We start from the raw sequence: 17717 nt of genomic DNA on the forward strand, positions 1-17717 counted from the left end.
AAATACTAAACTCTTGATGGTACAAACTTATTAATACAGATATTTCGCTTATGCTCAGTCCGTCTTGTCTTATAATTCTCTGGGGCAATGGTACTTGTATTGAGAGGGGTTAATTATCCAGCAACGAATATTATGATTTACGGTACATTTCATTTAAATCGGAGGGAATGAGACATTTTTGGAAATTTTAAAGTCTTAATTATTACTCTTTCATTTATAAATCAGCTTTTTATAAAACCTATAGCGAAATGTTTAAATTAAATATATAATTTATTTTATTTACCTGGCAGAGTTAAGGCCTGCTCTTCCACTGACCCAAGTCTACAATTAATACAAATGAATAATAATAACAATAATAATAATAATAATAATAATAAAAATATGTTGTGAAATATTATTATTGAAAGTGTATCATACAAGCATATGAAATAAAGTATTCATTGGAAACTACGGGACACATTATTCAAAGAGGCAGTGTACCTTCGATAAGGACTCCTTGCGGAGGCTGGTGGTACTATAGACTGCCATGTTTTGTAGGGAACGATCCATAGTACTGTTGGCCTCCGCAGGGAGCGCTTATCAGAGATCTTTAGCCTCTCTAGGGGGGGATCATCGTGCTAACCACACAATACCTCAATTCTGGTTGGATGATCGTCCACCTCTGCTTCGGCGTGTGGGGGTGAGGCCAGCAGCCGGCTGGTCGGTCTAGGCCCTTCACGGGCTGTAGCGCCACGGATTATTATTAAGAACAACTGCACAACAGTAGCTTAACATTACTGTGAAAACCTATTTAAAGTTTAGTATAACGAATTTATTAATGACATTATATTCCTTTCAGGATATATATATAAATATAAATATAAATATAAATATATATATATATATATATATACAGACAGAGAGAGAGAGAAAAGGCAAGCAAGAATTTTCGGTCATGGACCCTGGTTTCATCTCGCTATCATTATCACTTTGATATTACTCAGATGCTAGATAACTGTAACACTTGATAAAGCATCATAAATTGACCAAGTAGAAAAAAACAAATGGATTATAAAAAAATGAAGTTATTCAGGAAGGAGCAAGGAAAACGTATACCAGGAATGAGGTGTAAACAATTGAATGCTCTTTCATATATAAGTATAAAATTATAGGTGTGATATTTGAAATTTGAAAGTGTCGGCAGCTGGAGTGTAGGGTGAAATTTGAAATGGAATTAAGCCTGGTTTGTGACTTCCCCGTCAATATCTAAATTGACGTGTTTTTTTAATTCAATTTAAATAATTAGTTATTGAGACTGTCAAGTTTTGAAATTGAAGTCCTGTATGTGATTTCTGCAAATATAAATTTCTGAGATGTTTATATATCTTTGCCATTTAAAGATTAAAAAAAAAAACCGATAATGGATTGAATAAATAATGTAAATGGAAAAACTGTACAAACGTGCCTCCTTCCCTACACACTTAACCTCACCTGTCACATAATATTACACACCTAGCCTACAACTTGTAAATGTAAGATTTTGAATTCCCAATTTTAGAAAAAGGCCTGTTTTGTGTTTGAAAAATTCACTCATTTCGAGGGACCTTGAAAGATCTAATGATCTTCATCTCAATATTGATGTTGACACGTTTTATGAAGATTTTTGTACGGTTAAAATTTCATTAGATGCTATAAATGAAAGTGATTTGGAAAGGAAATTGTCGTCTTTATTTCATAAAAACTTCAGAATAAAAGTAGGCAATATTTTATTCTTTGAAAATCTAATTTAATTGATAATACGAGAACTGTTAAAATAAGGTTATATAAAAATTAAGAACATTTATTAATCGTTAACTTCAGGAATCTGTGCAAGTAAACGAAGAGTAATATGGAATAATTCGGCTCTATGAACATTCTCCACGTCCCAACAATTTCAAACTAATTATTACAGGGTTGAAATATATGCGAGAAATAAATCGATCTAAATAAAGCTTTACAAAATAAAAAGAGAACTATCACCACATCGATAGGGAGATCATAGGTTTCTTTAAAAAAATATTGTGCGAAACGTTTACTGACGTCTTACTAGGAAACTAATAATTGCTGTCTAATGTCGAAGATAATGCAGTTAAGAATGATTTGTCACATTGGCACATTTGAGTACAATGGACGGTTTTCGTGTACATGAAAGAAAAAAAATCGTAAGTTTGATGTTTGCCTGGCATGACAAGACTTGTCAAACAGGATCACTTCAAGAGTTTAAATAGTATATAATGTACCAAGTGACAAAAACGTTGATTTCTTATTTTGTCTTAAAATGTGCTGAGATAACCGTTATGTAAATACAGAACGGCGAAATAAAACGCGACCTGAAAGTAATTCCAAATCGTAGGCTATCCAAAGACATAGCTAGGAACATCACTGTTTCCAGATATAATGGACTAAGGCTTGTTAGCTAGCAATGCTTTCATTGAATGTATCTTAGTTTTTGTAAACATTACACCTTTTTTGTATCATTATATTGCTACAACATAAATTTCGTTCAAATTTGAAATAACAATCGAAAGTGAATAAGGTACTATACCGTAATAGTTCCGTTTAATACAGAAAATTGTACATTTAACAGATTTGTCAAATAGTTAATAAAGTTGAAGGTATGTAATCAAAATGTATAAAAAATAGGATGTTATTGTTCTCATGATTAAGGGTTTTATTAATGAATGTGACCAGGAAGACCTACAGATCTCTTTCATGAGCCGTAACCGAATTTTGCACAAAACGAAAATCATAATATTAAGTGAAACTGTCAGGTACAATTAGATCTAATATAAGTAATTATTGTTTCATGAAAACTTGACCATATGTATGTTGCAAGTATCTAACTCATCTGAGATCTGTGACTTTAAAAGTGCTTCTCAAGACACTCTTGCAACAACTAAACTTCAGATCTCGAGAACTGAGTGCATAAGAATTACGACTGACAAGCCTGGAGTAGTGATGACTCGAACAACTTTACAGTGATCTTGAACAGTGGACCGAGAGTGGGTTTTTAAGCATGAAGCTGAATTTGAACAAATTGCCTCACCTCTACAGCTTTTAATTGTATCAGTATTTCCATATTCATATTCATTAATTTTATTCCTCATTATACCTAGTACAGTATAGTTCACATAGCCCGTTATATTTCTTAGTCTTCTAGCACAAAGCCTCATATCACCCTGTTTAATATTTTATCACTTTTTCCACAATCATAAAGAAGCTCTACAAATAAGATATAATACCATAAATACGTAACATAATGGTTACTTTATTACTTCAATAACATTTTGACAAGTACACTGCATGATTAAAAGAGTGTTTTATGATGCACAATAAACCATCAATGGAAACAATGTGCATAATTGAGCATTGGCGTTTTTCACGAGTACAAACCAATTAACATATACAAAGATTGATTCATTCATTCATTTAATGTTCTGCACAAGGACATGTCTTTCACTGCAAACCCAGCTTTCTCCAATCTTTTCGATTTACTGCCTTCCTCTTTGTCTCCTAATATAATCCCTATATCTTAATGTCTATTATTTGATACCTTCTTATGTCCCGAACTCTTCTCCTAATCACTTCCTTCCAGTTCATGTTTCAGTAGGCAGTTTGTTCTCAGCTAGTGACCCAACAAATTCCTTTTCCTCTTTCTGATCAATTTCAGCATCATTATTTCTGCACCCACTCTTTCCAACACAGATTCGTTTCTTATTCTGTTTGTCCACTTCACACGCTCCATCCTTCTCTACATCCACATTTCAAACTCTTCTATTCGCTCCTCTTCACCTCTTCGTAATGTCCATGTTTCCGCCTTATACAATGACACACCCCATACAAAACACTTCCCTAGTCCCTTCCTTAGTTGTTTTTTATGAGGTCTGCAGAAGATGCTCCCTTTTCTATCAAAACCTTCCTTTGACATCGCTATTCTTCTTTCCACTTCCTGGCGGCAGCTCATGTTACTACTTATAGTACAGGTACACCGAAAGTATTTGAAGCTGTCCACTTGTCCTACTGACTAACTTAGAATTCGCATGTTTACTTTCCTTACTTTTTTTCCTATGACCATGGTCCTAGTCTTATTTCTATTTATCCTCATCCCATACTAATATGATAAAACACTGCAGGTACCATATGTATGCTGACGACTTGCAAATTTATTTGCATTTCCACCCTGACGAGACTAGTGACGCAGTAAACAAAATAAACGAAGACTTGAATTCGATTTCACTGTGGGGACACAAATTTGGATTAAGGTTAAATCCAGAGAAATCGCAAGCAATCGCAATGGGACATAATTGTCTACGAAGCACTCTTGATAGTAGTACTATACCACATACAATATTGAACGGGGTTATTGTTAAATACAATGAAACAGTTAAAAATCTTGGCATTTTTATGGATAGCGATCTAAATTGGAACACTCCAATAACACACATTTGCAAAAAAAATATTTTCTCAACTTCACTGCTTGTTCCATATGAAAGAATTTCTACCACTTAGTCTAAAAAAGAATCTTATTCAGATGCTTGTAATGCCCCATTTTGATTATTTCCATTCCTTGGTAACTAATTAGTTGAGAGACTACAACGTGTTCATAATGTGTGCATACGATTCATCTGCAATAGTCGTAAATTTGACCATATAACACTTTCCCTCCAGTTACTTCCATGGGTGTGTCTGAAGGAACGAAGAACAATACATTCACTGTCTCTTCTGTTTAAAATCATGCATACTTCTACTCCGAATTATCTGTTATCGCGCTTTCAATTTCTTACAACTCTTCGAAACCGACATCAAACACTTCTTTCTATCCCTCATCATAGAACGTCTTTATACTCATCTTCCTATACTGTAGAAATACCTCACCTCTGGAATTAGTTACCTAATGACGTCAGGGACTGCCGGACTTTATCACAATTCAAAATTATATAGGAAAATTTTGTCTTAGTTAATGTTTTTAAGTATTGCTAGAAGTATTGATTTGTTTGTTTTTTTGTTTTTTTTTTTTTTTTTTTTTTTTGCTTTTTCTTTTTTAATCTAGATTAAAATTGCAAGTTTCTTGTTTATGTTAGTTAATTAGGATACAATTAATTATGATACTTAATCACTCATTTAAGGTGTGTGTGACTGCAACCTGTGAATATTTTTGTGTGTCTTTACTTTGTTTATAGTGTTTTCTCTCTCTCTCTCTCTATTTCTTGTGTAGCTTTATTTAATATATAGTGCATTTTTTTCCTCTGTTTTTCTGTATTATTGTATTTGTATTCCTGGTGTTGTCCAAGAGAAGGCCCGATGGCCTTAACTACACCAGAATAAATAAATACTACTGCTAACAGCTGTCATTTAGCTCCATTAGTATCGCTTCCTCCTCTGCTAACAATGCCATATCAGAAAATCGTATGCACTTTATTCTCCTTCCTCCTGTTATCACTCTCATCATGTTCTGAAATCGGTTCCTCAAACACAGGTTAAACTTCTTCAAAATTTACGACACAGAATCTTTTAAGGATTCTATTTATTGGTTATCTGGTCAGATACATTCTGAGTTAATTAGACACGATGGATGAATATCATACAGTCTCCTAGATACAAAATATACGACGCGGAAATAGCTTTATGAGAGCAATAGACTGATTGTTTCTAGTTAACTGCGAATGCTCAATTTTCAATATACTGTATGTATTTCAACAGCATTTTCGTTCTCGTTGTAGTTTTCGTTCCCGGTTTATTGTGGACGATGCCTAAAGCTTTTAGTTTACAGGACTGGGAAAAATATGTTCCACAGACATCGCATTACTAAATCTATTCGTCTGACAAAATAAACACGTTTCAGAGATATCAGACTTCAAAGGCTTCTCGCCTATAAGTGTTAAACGCTATTTAGGCTACCCGACCGTGAAAAACCTTTACCAGAATTGCATTACAAAGATTCTTTAAAAATAAACTTCTGTACATCAATAGTTACGCTATACTTACTAGCTAAACAAATTTGACTGTCATATGTAGAAGGTTTCTCGTCTGTGTGAAAAAATTCCTAACTCTTATAACTTTCGACTAAGAGAATCACTCAAAACCAACATCCCATTTTAAAGTCTCCTTGTCCTTGTGCTGGCGTTGATGGCCTCTTAAAGTAATCTTATGAGTGAACCTTTTACCACAAACGCCACACATGAAAGGTTTCTCGCCTGTATGCAGGCGTTCGTGAACTCTTAGAGCACTTGAATCTGAGAAACACATAAAACAAACATGACATATAAAAGGCTTCTCACCTGTGTGCCGGCGCAGATGTCTTTTTAGACCACCCAATAGCGTGAAATCCTTACAACAAACGTCACATTTGAAATGTTTCTGGCCAGAGTGTAGCAGTTCATGGTTTCTTAGGATACCCAAATCCGCGAAACACTTACCACAAACATTGCATTTAAAAGGTCTCTCGCCTGTGTGCCGGCGCAGATGGCTATTTAGATTACTGGAGGTCGAGTAACTCTTACCACAAACATCACATTTGAAAGGTTTCAAGCCAGTATGCAGAAATATGTGTGCTCTCAGGTTGCCCAACTGCGCGAAACACTTACCACAAACATCACACTTGTAAGGTTTCTCGCCGGTATGGAGGCGTTGATGAATTTTTAGGCTTGTTGAGGTTGAAAAAAACTTACCACACACACCGCATTTGAAAGTTTTCTTGCTTACGTCCTTGGGTAAATGACTGTTCAGTTTCTCTCCATTTGAGAAATATATTTTAGGAAGTTCTAATTCCAACTGCACTTCACATTCTCGAGTCCGCACAGGTCTTTCCAAGGAACTTGAATTCTTAACAATTTCACACACAGTCTCATTCTCGTCAAGTGCAAGACTGTCCAGATCTATTGATACATTTCTGTCATTCGTACCTGCAATCCTGAAGTAAATATACTATCAGTCTATAAAATATTTGCAAGAAATACACATTCAATTTATTCAATATTGAAATAAAACAAACCTATTTTCATGACAAACTACATTACCATTAGAGATACAAGCTTGTAATTAATTAGGGTAATGTTGTATCAAAATGTTTCAACAATTTGGACTTCACCTGTACTATGAATTTTATAATGGATAATGAGGGTTACAGTTAACATTCTGTGAAATACAGCGCAAAGTAGCTATTAATATTCAATTTATTTAAACTATTAGTAGTCAGTGGATAGCAAGAAGGACATATTAATTGCTACTTTGCGCTGTATTTTACAAAAATTTTACTTTAAACATCGTTACCCAATTTTGACTCACACTACTTTTGCTTTGAAAGTCTCATTTGGTGAAATGAGGCCGAGGATTCGCCATAGATTACCTTGCATTCACATTACGGTTGGGGGGAAAACCTCGGAAAAAACCCATCCGGGTAATCAGCCCAAGTGGGGATCAAACCTGCCCCCGAACGCAAATTCAGACTGGTAGGCCAGTGCCTTAACCGAATGAGCCACGCCGATAGCTAATCATTATTACAATATTTCAATAAGTAAATCATGTTTCTGTCTTAGTTGCCTGTCTTTTATAGAATTTTTCTATATTTATTACACCTTTTTTTAAAGCTGATAATTATTCTGCATGACGTATCTCAGGTACGTACTAATAACATAAACTACCTAATTTATATGATTGTGATTTCATCTACAAATACAAGTCCTTATTTACTGTAACACTTTTTATAACAGTTGTTTCGTGACAGCACTGCGCTAAATTCACTATGTGTGAGATATACTGGAGAGTAACAGAGTTAATGGCTTTATTGCTAAGAACTTTGCACAAGTTAGTAACAACCCCAACATGTTTGTGAAAGTGAGACAGTAGGGCTAGGTCTACTCAGTGGAAGGGAAAAGAAATCAGAACCTGGTGAAACAACATTGCTCAAGAACCATTGTATGTCTTATTGTAGTTCTAATTCTGGTGATGTGAAAGTGAAAGACTGGTGCCCTTAAGTAACCAGAATGCATAAATGAACTGACGAACGAAGAAACAAAGAAGGAAATAAATGAAAAAAAAAAAAACATAAAAATAAAATTAATGTTACACAGTGACTGTAAAGATGATGAGCGATTCAGAGAAAAATACATGCAATGGACTCAAAATGGTAGTTCAATATTACCCTGACCTGCAATATGAGTGTGGAGGTCCATTCATGCATGTACTTAGTTACTTACTGGCTTTTAAGCAACCAAGAGGTTCAATGCCGCCCTTACATAACCCCATCATCAGTCCCTATCTGGAGCAAGATTAATCCAGTCTCTATCATCATATCCCACCTGCCTCAAATCCATTTTAATATTATCCTTCTATCTATGTCTCGGCTTCATCAAAGGTCTTTTTCCCTGCGGCCCCCCAACTAACACTCTATATGCATTTATGGATTCGCCCATACGTGCTACATGCCCTGCCCATCCTAATTATATCAGGTTAAGATAACAAAGCGTGCAGTTCTGCGTTGCGTAACTTTCTCCACTGTCCTGTAACTTCATCCCTCTTAGCCCAAATATTTTCCTAAGCACCTTATTCTCCAACACCCTGAACCTATGTTTCTCTCTCAAAGTGAGAGTCCAAGTTTCACAACCATAAAGAACAACCGGTAATATAACTGTTTTATAAACTCTAACTCTCAGATTTTTTGGCAGCAGACTGGATGATAAAAGCTTCTCAGCCGAATAATAACAGGCACTTCTCATATTTATTCTGTGTTTAATTTCCTACCGAGTATCATTTATATCTGTTACTGTTGCTCCCAGGTATTTGAATTTTTCCACCTCTTCAAAGGATACATTTCCAATTTTTATATTTCTATTTCGTACAATATTCTCGTCACGAGATATAATCATATAGTTTGTCTTTTCTAGATTTACTTCCTAACCTATCTCTTTACTTGCTTCAAGTAAAATTCCCGTATTTTCCCTAATCGTTTGTGGATTTTTTCCTAACATATTCACGTCATCTGCATAGACAAGGAGTTGACAATTCCAAATCCTCTCTGTTATCCTGGACTTTCCTAATGGCATACTCTAGAGCAAAGTTAAAACATAAAGGTGATAGTGCATCACCTTGCTTTAGTCCACAGTGAATTGGGAACGCATCTGACAGAAAATGACCTATACGGACACTGCTGTACGTTTTACTGAGACACAATTTAATTAATCGAACTAGTTTCTCGGAAATACCAGAATCACTAAGAATATCATATAAAACTTCTCTCTTTACCGAGTCATATGCCTTGCATGTACATCTGCATTATTTTTTTCTTAAAATATAGCCACTTTCAGTGACGAACATGAAGAAAAGTTTGAACAGTACTTATGGAAACCAGATACCAAGGAAAGTGGATGCAAATGTGATGACTGATTATTGCTGGATGACTCAGACAGACAGTTCTTTTGAAACTGCTTCTGGACAGTCAAGTACACGAAAACTTAAAACACAATGAAATCCCTACGTGAAGGCTCGGACATGACACTCACCTTTCGATGAAAATCTCGTCCTCTGCTGTTACTTCCACCCTTGCCTCCTCATTCAAATTGCGCAAGTCACTCTGCTCTTCCTGAGAAGACAGAGCAAATAAAAGAAAAAGATAGCACAATTTACATTAACAAAAGCGCATCAATTTTAGATGCCACAGAATTCCGTTTAAGTGGTATTAGCCCTACCAGAGTTTAACTAAAAGAAGAGAAATCTTGGGGCAGAATTTCCTGGGATAATTCTTTTCTTATAGAACAGCGTTTTCCACCAGTTTTGAACCTGTGGCACAATGAAGGTGTAATTAAAAATCCTGCGGCATATAACATAAAACTGTTGTTTCCAAGTAGGACGGGAATTTTGAAGGTTTTAGAAGGGAATGATTGCTACAAAATACAGATAAATCAGATAAGTTTACATATGCATTGTTATATTAAACAAAATATTTTCAATTTTAGATTAACTATTACTTAGTCAACATAGCAGGCAATAAATGGTGAAAAGGCAAGATGCACAAAAAAAAAAAAAATGTAGAGAAGAGTAACAAAATACATATCATTCACAAATTGAAGTGACACAATTTATGTATATTTATTTAAAGATTATGATATAAATGCAAAATTTAATGACACAGAATTATTCGAGTGGAATATTACGTCATAATTATGCGTGTTTATTTTTTAATTTGTTATTTAGGAAATTCGAAAACATACAATATCATCACAAGTGTTGGTAAGTATTTAATGAGAGAAACATTTTCTTTCATAAACACATATATTACTTTAATTGTAATTACAATAAATTAATTACTTACTTACAAATTAAGGATACACGGGAAAAACGAACACTGTCACAATGCTCTTAAGGGTGATGTCATTATCTAAATCACTATATTACTACAACTTTAGTGTTATTTTTACAAAATGTGGTAAAGGGGAATTAAAACTATGGATACATTCATCATTTCCTTCATTTGAAGTAAAATAGCAATAAATTTAGCAGTAATATACCGAAATAGATCTATTTCTCAATCTTAATAGAAATGTGACATTCTTCGTTTTTCCTGTGTACCCTTTAAATGGCTTTTGAAGAATCCGGAGGTTCATTGCTCTGCTCACGTAAGCCCACCGTCGGTCCCTATCATCATTTCCCACGTCCCACAAATCGATTTTAATATTTTCCTCCCATCTACGTCTCAGCCTCCTCGAAGGTCTTTTTCCTTCCGGCCTCCCAACTAACATTCTACAGTATATGCATTTCTGGATTCGCCCGTACGTGCTGTATGTCTTGCCCATCTCAAACGTCTGGATTTAATGTTCCTAATTATGTCAGGTGAAGAATACAAAGCATACAGTTCTGCATTGTGTAACTTTCTCCATTCTCCCGTAACTTCATCCCTTTTAGGCCCAAATATTTTCCTAAGTACCTTATTCTCAAACACCTTTAATCTCAGTTCTTCTCTCAAAGTAAGAGTCCAAGTTTCACAACCATACAGAACTGGTACTATAACTGTTTTATAATTTCTAACTTTCAGAATTTTTGACAGCAGACTAGATGACAAAAGCTTCTCAACCGAATAATAACACGCATTTCCCATATTTATTCTGTGTTTAATTTCCTCCCGAGTGTCATTTATATTTGTTACTGTTCCTCCAAGATATTTGAATTTTTCCACCTCTTCGAAAGATAAATCTCAAATTTTTATTTTTCCACTTCGTAGAATATTCTGATCACGAGACATATTCATATACTTTGTCTTTTCGCGATTTACTTCCAAACCTATCCCTTTACTTGGGTCAAGAGAAATTTCCGTGTTTTCCCAAATCGTTTCTTTGGATTTTCTCCTAACATATTCACGTCATCTGCATACACAAGAAGCTGATGTAACCCGGTCAATTCTAGACCCTCTGTGTTATCCTGAACTTTCCTAATGCCATATTCTAGAGTGAAGTTAAACAGTAAAGGCGATAGTGCATCTCCTTGCTTAAGCCTGCAGTGAATTGGAAAAGTATCAGGCACCAATCCTTAACCTAAAGGTTTGCTCAAATTCTCTGTCATTATACATAAAAACAATTCATGTCTATCATGGAAATACCTTCGTCCTAATAATATTTCTTCATTCTAAAATTTCGTCATCAGAAGAATCCGTTATATCCAAAACAATATTGTTACGGTTTAACTATTTACTATATAAATTACAGTAACTGCGCTATAAAGAGAATAACATAAATACTTGATCCATGATCAGTCACTTGACCAGCAAAAATTTGTTGATCAAATCTGATGGAAGACGTATCTCCAATAAAATAATGATTGTTCTCTCTGCAACAGAAATAGAACTGATGGCCAATCAAACCCTCCATGATTGCCAATCATATTTGATCAGTGTTTCTGCAACCGGGTCTAAGTGTAACAACCTTTTTCGTTTTCATAATTAAAACATAAGACGAGATAACAGTTCAACATTAGTTCTCCAGAACATGACATGACTTCTAATAGTAATCAGTGATAAGTGTTTTTGTTTCTATTATACAGTGAAAGGCACTGTAAGTACTCTTGAAAAGAGGCAGTGTCTGTTATAATCTAAATACAATATATAACTGGAAGAAGAACACAGTTCATTCCTTGTGCTCCACTCACCTCTGGTTCTCGTTTGACCACAGGGAACGGATCTTCCTCAAATTTTACCTCTGATATGAGATGAGAGCTCTGGTTCACATATTCTTCTTTTATGCCAGTCATATGGTGATCCAAGAAATTGCGTTCCTGCAGCACAAAGACACGTCTTAAAAGAGCAATTTATTACAGGGTATTAAAAGACGACTTCTAACGTTACAAGCTGCTCTCTATATATCCGCATGTAACGACTTGACATGATGAATAGGGCCAGAATTCAGAATTCATATGCAAATGCAAATTTTTCATGAAAAAACAATTTTTAGACATATTATGAACGTCTGTAATAATACGAAAACCTGATTGTGCATATTTCAGCCATTCCTGTATATAATATACTATTGTGCATATACTGTAGCATATTTTCAAGATTGTGTTGGATTAAACCCAAAATTTGAGTCGTTTTCCAAAAAAACAATAATAATAATAATAATAATAATAATAATAATAATAATAATAGTAATAATAATAATAATAAGTGTTGGCATAGGCTTCCGCGGCTGGTGGACGTGGTGTGTGGAGAAATTCCCGGGCTTATACCGCGTTGTCTTGGTGCTAGTGGCTGACATTTCGATCGCTGTGTTGTGGTCATCTTCAGAGCTGTGGAATAAGGAAATGGTGTGCGAGGTTGTGAATATATATATATATATATATATATATATATATATATATATATATAGAGAGAGGAGTCTCAATGGGAGAGGACTTCCAATGATAGGTCGTAGGTTCTCCTTTTGGCATATCATTGGTTCTTCGTTGTCGAAGACCTTTAATATGAATACTCCCCTATGCAGACTTCAACCATGCAACTCTGAGCACTACATCTGCCCCGTCACTAACAAAGCATATTAAGACATTTGAAGAAATCCTTCATCTACACAATAAGAAGCTAAGCAATTCAATGAAACTTCCTTCATTGTTGTAGATTTATGTTCACATCACATCACATGATAAATCTAGAAGAGGAGAAGACAGTGTCCGTTACAATCAAAACATAAGTTAAACACTGGAAGAAGATCACACAGTGCATTCTTTGTGCTGCACTCACCTCAGGTTCATGTTTCACTACAGACAACGAAATTGGCACTGGATCTTCCTCGAATCTTATGTCAGTTGTGAGATCGTGGCTTTGGTCCTCATATTCCTCTTTTATGCCAGTCACATGATGATCTAAGGAATTCCGTTCCTGCAGTACAAAGAGACATCTTAAATGGGCAATTTATTACAGGGTGTTACAAGAAGACTTCTAACTTCACAAGTTTCTCTCTGTGTCTGTATGTCACAGCCTGATCACAACGGACAGTATGTGCCTCACATTACGATGAATAAGGCCATGAATCATATGCAAATCCATATTTTCATCCAAAAACACTTGTTATACATGTTATTGACCTCTCTGATGATAAATTTTATTTTTTTATTTTATTGGGTTATTTTACGACGCTGTATCAACATCTAGGTTATTTAACGTCTGAATGAAATGTAGGTGATAATGCCGGTGAAATGAGTCCGGGGTCCAGCACCGAAAGTTACCCCGCATTTACTCGTATTGGGTTGAGGGAAAACCCCGGAAAAAACCTCAACCAGGTAACTTGCCCCTACCGAGATTGGAACCCGGGCCACCTGGTTTCGCGGCCGGACGCGCTGACCATTACTCCAAAGGTGTGGGCTGATGATGAATATGCAAAGTTAACTGTGCATAGTTGTTTAATATTTCGGACATTACTGCATATAATATACTACTTTTCACTATATATTTCGCATATCTTCAACACTTTGTTAGATTAGCAACAATATTTGCGTAGTTTAGTAAAAGAAATAATAAGACTCTGGATTATTTCTTAGGCAGCACATAATATTTTTGGTTCACTGTACTCGATGGCTAAAAATCCCTTGTGTATGAAGGGAAACTGTGGAAAAACCACGACTGCCCGCTTTTGTTCCATTGAACTACTCTGCAAAATTCTTTTCACAAACCGCAAGTAAATGGGTACTTACGTGGCCATTCAGACGCTCGGGTAGGCGATATGGCCCAATGAGATGATCTTGCAATCTGCAATCCCGACCTTGACATCTACAGCGAAACTACCATGATCTGGGTTAACAGACCTCAAGTTCTATAATAGGCCTATCCCAAAATGTTCAGTAGGGCATCCTCTATTTGTTGTTTAATTCCTCTATTTCTGAATCATCCAGTACATGGAGACACCCTACTTTACAACTTGGTTTGATTTTCCTATCAATTTCGATTTGGAATATTTAACTTTTGTTAATTTGCACAAAGTGTAGATTTTCGAACAATAACATTGATTTCTATACAGTTCATCTTCGTAAATTATGCTGTATGTTCTTTTAATTTCCTAACTGTTATTATCTACGAGTTTAAGATAATCATTTCTTTCTTTTCTCATTAAATATCGCTGAATCAATCCATTTCTATAGTTGATAAATGAAATTGTGGTGAACAAAGCTGGAGGCGAAATGTCCCGATTGGTGGTGGCTTTTTTCATTACGAGAAGGGTATCAAATTCATATCAGTGTTTTACACCCCGATATACACTGGACGAAGACAGCAAGTAAGTACTGCAACCCTTCATAGAATTGCTCACTGAGCTACGCCATGATTTCAGCGCGAGATTTAAGATTTTCGAAAGTTTCGAAACCCATTTCGAGTAGTCGAAAATCCCTAGTCAGTACCGACAGTTGTCAATTTTTGGCTCTGAGATTATAAAGCTCAAAAAATGAACTTATTAATCTCCAGCAGGATTCAGAACTACATGTTTTTCAAGAGAAACGAAAAAAAATTCACTTTCAGAGTTTGGGAATACGGTTCCAGCAAAATAGCTCGATAACTTGGTGTCGTGTGCATATAAAATTTTATGTATTTTTGGATCAACGTACATTTGTGAAATGACTTTCAGCAAGATAGAGTTCATCAATGGTAAACATAGATCTCGTCTCACCAATGTGACCTTGGAAAACCTGCTGAGGATATCTGTTACAAATCAATCAGCTCGTATTGACAAAATTGTACAGGAGAGTAACAAAGTTCGACCTTCAACTTCACAGCAGTAATCTACATAATGGTAAGTTATCTTAAAATTATGTAATAATAATAATAATAATAATAATAATAATAATAATATATGCCTAAAACAGTTAACTATTAATATAAAAATCAATGACAGTAATCAGTAATGAATGTGCGTATCCATAAGGCTGCGTGTCACCAAGTTTCAATATTCTGAAATTTGGTGTGGCTCTCTGACAGATACTGTTTCTCTTGTAATTTATAGTGAGTACCACTGCTCTAGATGGACACTAACTATACTTAATTACGATAACTCCTGAGTGAACTGATTTTTTTATAGTAGGTTATTTTACGACGCTTTATCAACATCTGAGATTGTTTAGCGTCTAAATCAGAAGAAGGTGATTAATGCCGGTGAAATGAGTCCAGGGTCCAGCACCGAAAGTTACCCAGCATTTACTCATATTGGTTTGAAGGAAAACCTAGGAAAAAACCTCATCCTGGTAACTTGCCCCATCGAACACGGGCCACCTGATTTCGCGGCCAGACGCGCTAACCGTTACTCCACAGGTGTGGACGAGTGAACTGATGACTGAGCGAAATGCCGCATAAAGTGGGATTAAAACCTATTCGTGTTACAATGCCGAAACTAATGTTGAATCAACGATATGTTGTCAAATTTAATCCTATTTGAAGGTAATAAAATTTACCATGAATTTTCGAAAATACACAGCTATAAAGATATCTTTAGTGAATATTTAATAATATCAAAAATAATAAAAATACTGATAAAATTAATATCGGACTATGATCGATATACTTATTTGACCTCAGTAGGAAAATTGTGTGACTCCTTTATTTGTTATATTTTGCCCTTATTGATACCTGATGCTGTTACGAAATTATAGTATCCTGTACGAGACATAGCCTACACAGGAGGACCTGGTTAACTGAAGTATCAATAATAATTTGTCTAACTAATTATTCACTAAGCAATAACAAAGCTTTATTTTAAAATACATGGGCACTACTTAATTATTTGTAATAAGTGCAGCAAAGTGCACGGATATGGCTAGGCATTAATAAAATTAAAATGACGTTCAAATGAATGTAATTATACGAAAACAGAAATAGAATCACGACAGTTCACAGACTACTGGTATACCTAAATATCATACAGGCGCGATATTAAATAGATTTTAAAGCGTGTATAAATAAATTTAACATTTCAACAACTCGGAACACATCTTCATCGATAGTTTCTATCAGTATGATTCAGAACTGAGAAATTCAGCAATAGTTATTATATTTCGATTTGATACCCTAAATCTTTATGAAGCAATTGCGATAACATGTGCACGTAGACCTAAAACAAAATTAATCATTTGAAACTGTAAAAGACTGCACAGATTGAGAATTTTAGACAAAAATACAGAGAAAACAAAATAAAATCGAGTCCATAAGTTACAACACATTATGAACTACACTGTGAGAACGTGTAGCTTGGCAACATTAAGAGTAAGTGTAACAAGAAATTTCGTTTTCAAACTTGAAACATGAAGTAACAATTCAACAATAGATTTCTGTGCAACATGATATAACTTGCAATAGTAAATATTGATGATACTTATTCTATCTCTATCATAGAGTGCAAGGCAGTACAAGTACTGTTGTAAAGGGGTAATGTCCTTAGAATCAAAATACAAGATAAATATTTGAAGAACAAGCAGTGCATTCCTTGTGCTTCACTCACCTCATGTTCACGTTTCAATACAGCGGACGATTTTTGCACGGGATCTTCCTCAAATTTCACCTCAGATGTGAAGGCATGTCCCTGGCCCACATATTCCTCGGAGTAATAAGACATCATTTCGTATGTCTGTCTGACTTTCGTTAAATTCTTTCCTGCACTATCTCCATTATATTATACGGTCAGGTCACGGCTGACTAAATCGTTAAGAAAGTGTCTTCCAGATGGCCGTGAAGTGTTTAGAGACGATCGCGGCAGGGTTGCCAGATTGGGCTACAAGTAGCCAATTGAGCTACCTAGAATTTGAATTGGCTTTTGATTTTGACCATTGGGCTCCTCAAAAATTGTTGTACATTTAGTACAAATAATTAATATGAAAAACGTAAGGAAGAATATAACTAAATGGAATGTAATTAAATAATAAAATAAGAAGAGAAATACGAAAACTAAATAAAATTCACAATACAAAGGATATGATAATAAATCATCTGGTGATCAAGAGAACAAAAAGGGGGAAAGTAAGGAAAAAGAAATTTATACATATTTACAAAACTATCGCAGAGGACTGGTTTAATGTCACCAGTGCATCTTGGACTCTATGCACCAAGGGAAATCCGGATAATACGGAGGATGAGAGCGCTACGTGGTTTTTGATCCTGTAAAATTAAAGGGACAGAGGTCGAACCAGTAATGTAGTAAGACGCTATACTCACATGTGCATAATAAACTGGTTTTATTCATAATACAATA

General features: G+C 35.1%; 1 protein-coding gene across 5 annotated transcripts in view; it reads right to left on the reverse strand.

Annotated features, from left to right (window-relative positions):
* The window catches only part of LOC138691536 (zinc finger protein 664-like), a 36065-nt gene extending 18909 nt beyond the window's left edge, over positions 1–17156 (reverse strand). For 2 of the 5 annotated variants that reach the window (XM_069813573.1, XM_069813574.1), the window contains exons 1-5: positions 16971–17156; positions 13235–13372; positions 12151–12276; positions 9516–9595; positions 6297–6928 (exon numbers count right to left, since the gene is read on the reverse strand). In XM_069813573.1, the coding sequence (XP_069669674.1) occupies positions 6297–6928; positions 9516–9595; positions 12151–12276; positions 13235–13372; positions 16971–17087 (1093 nt within the window). In that variant the 5' untranslated portion in view covers positions 17088–17156. Of the gene's footprint in view, positions 1–1870; positions 6929–9515; positions 9596–12150; positions 12277–13234; positions 13373–16970 lie in introns of those variants that run through there. The other 3 variants (XM_069813571.1, XM_069813576.1, XM_069813572.1) reach the window with 3 other exon arrangements.
* Positions 17157–17717: the final 561 nt, after the last annotated feature.

The sequence above is a fragment of the Periplaneta americana genome, chromosome 16, assembly GCF_040183065.1.
Source record: "Periplaneta americana isolate PAMFEO1 chromosome 16, P.americana_PAMFEO1_priV1, whole genome shotgun sequence".
Lineage (NCBI taxonomy): Eukaryota > Metazoa > Arthropoda > Insecta > Blattodea > Blattidae > Periplaneta > Periplaneta americana.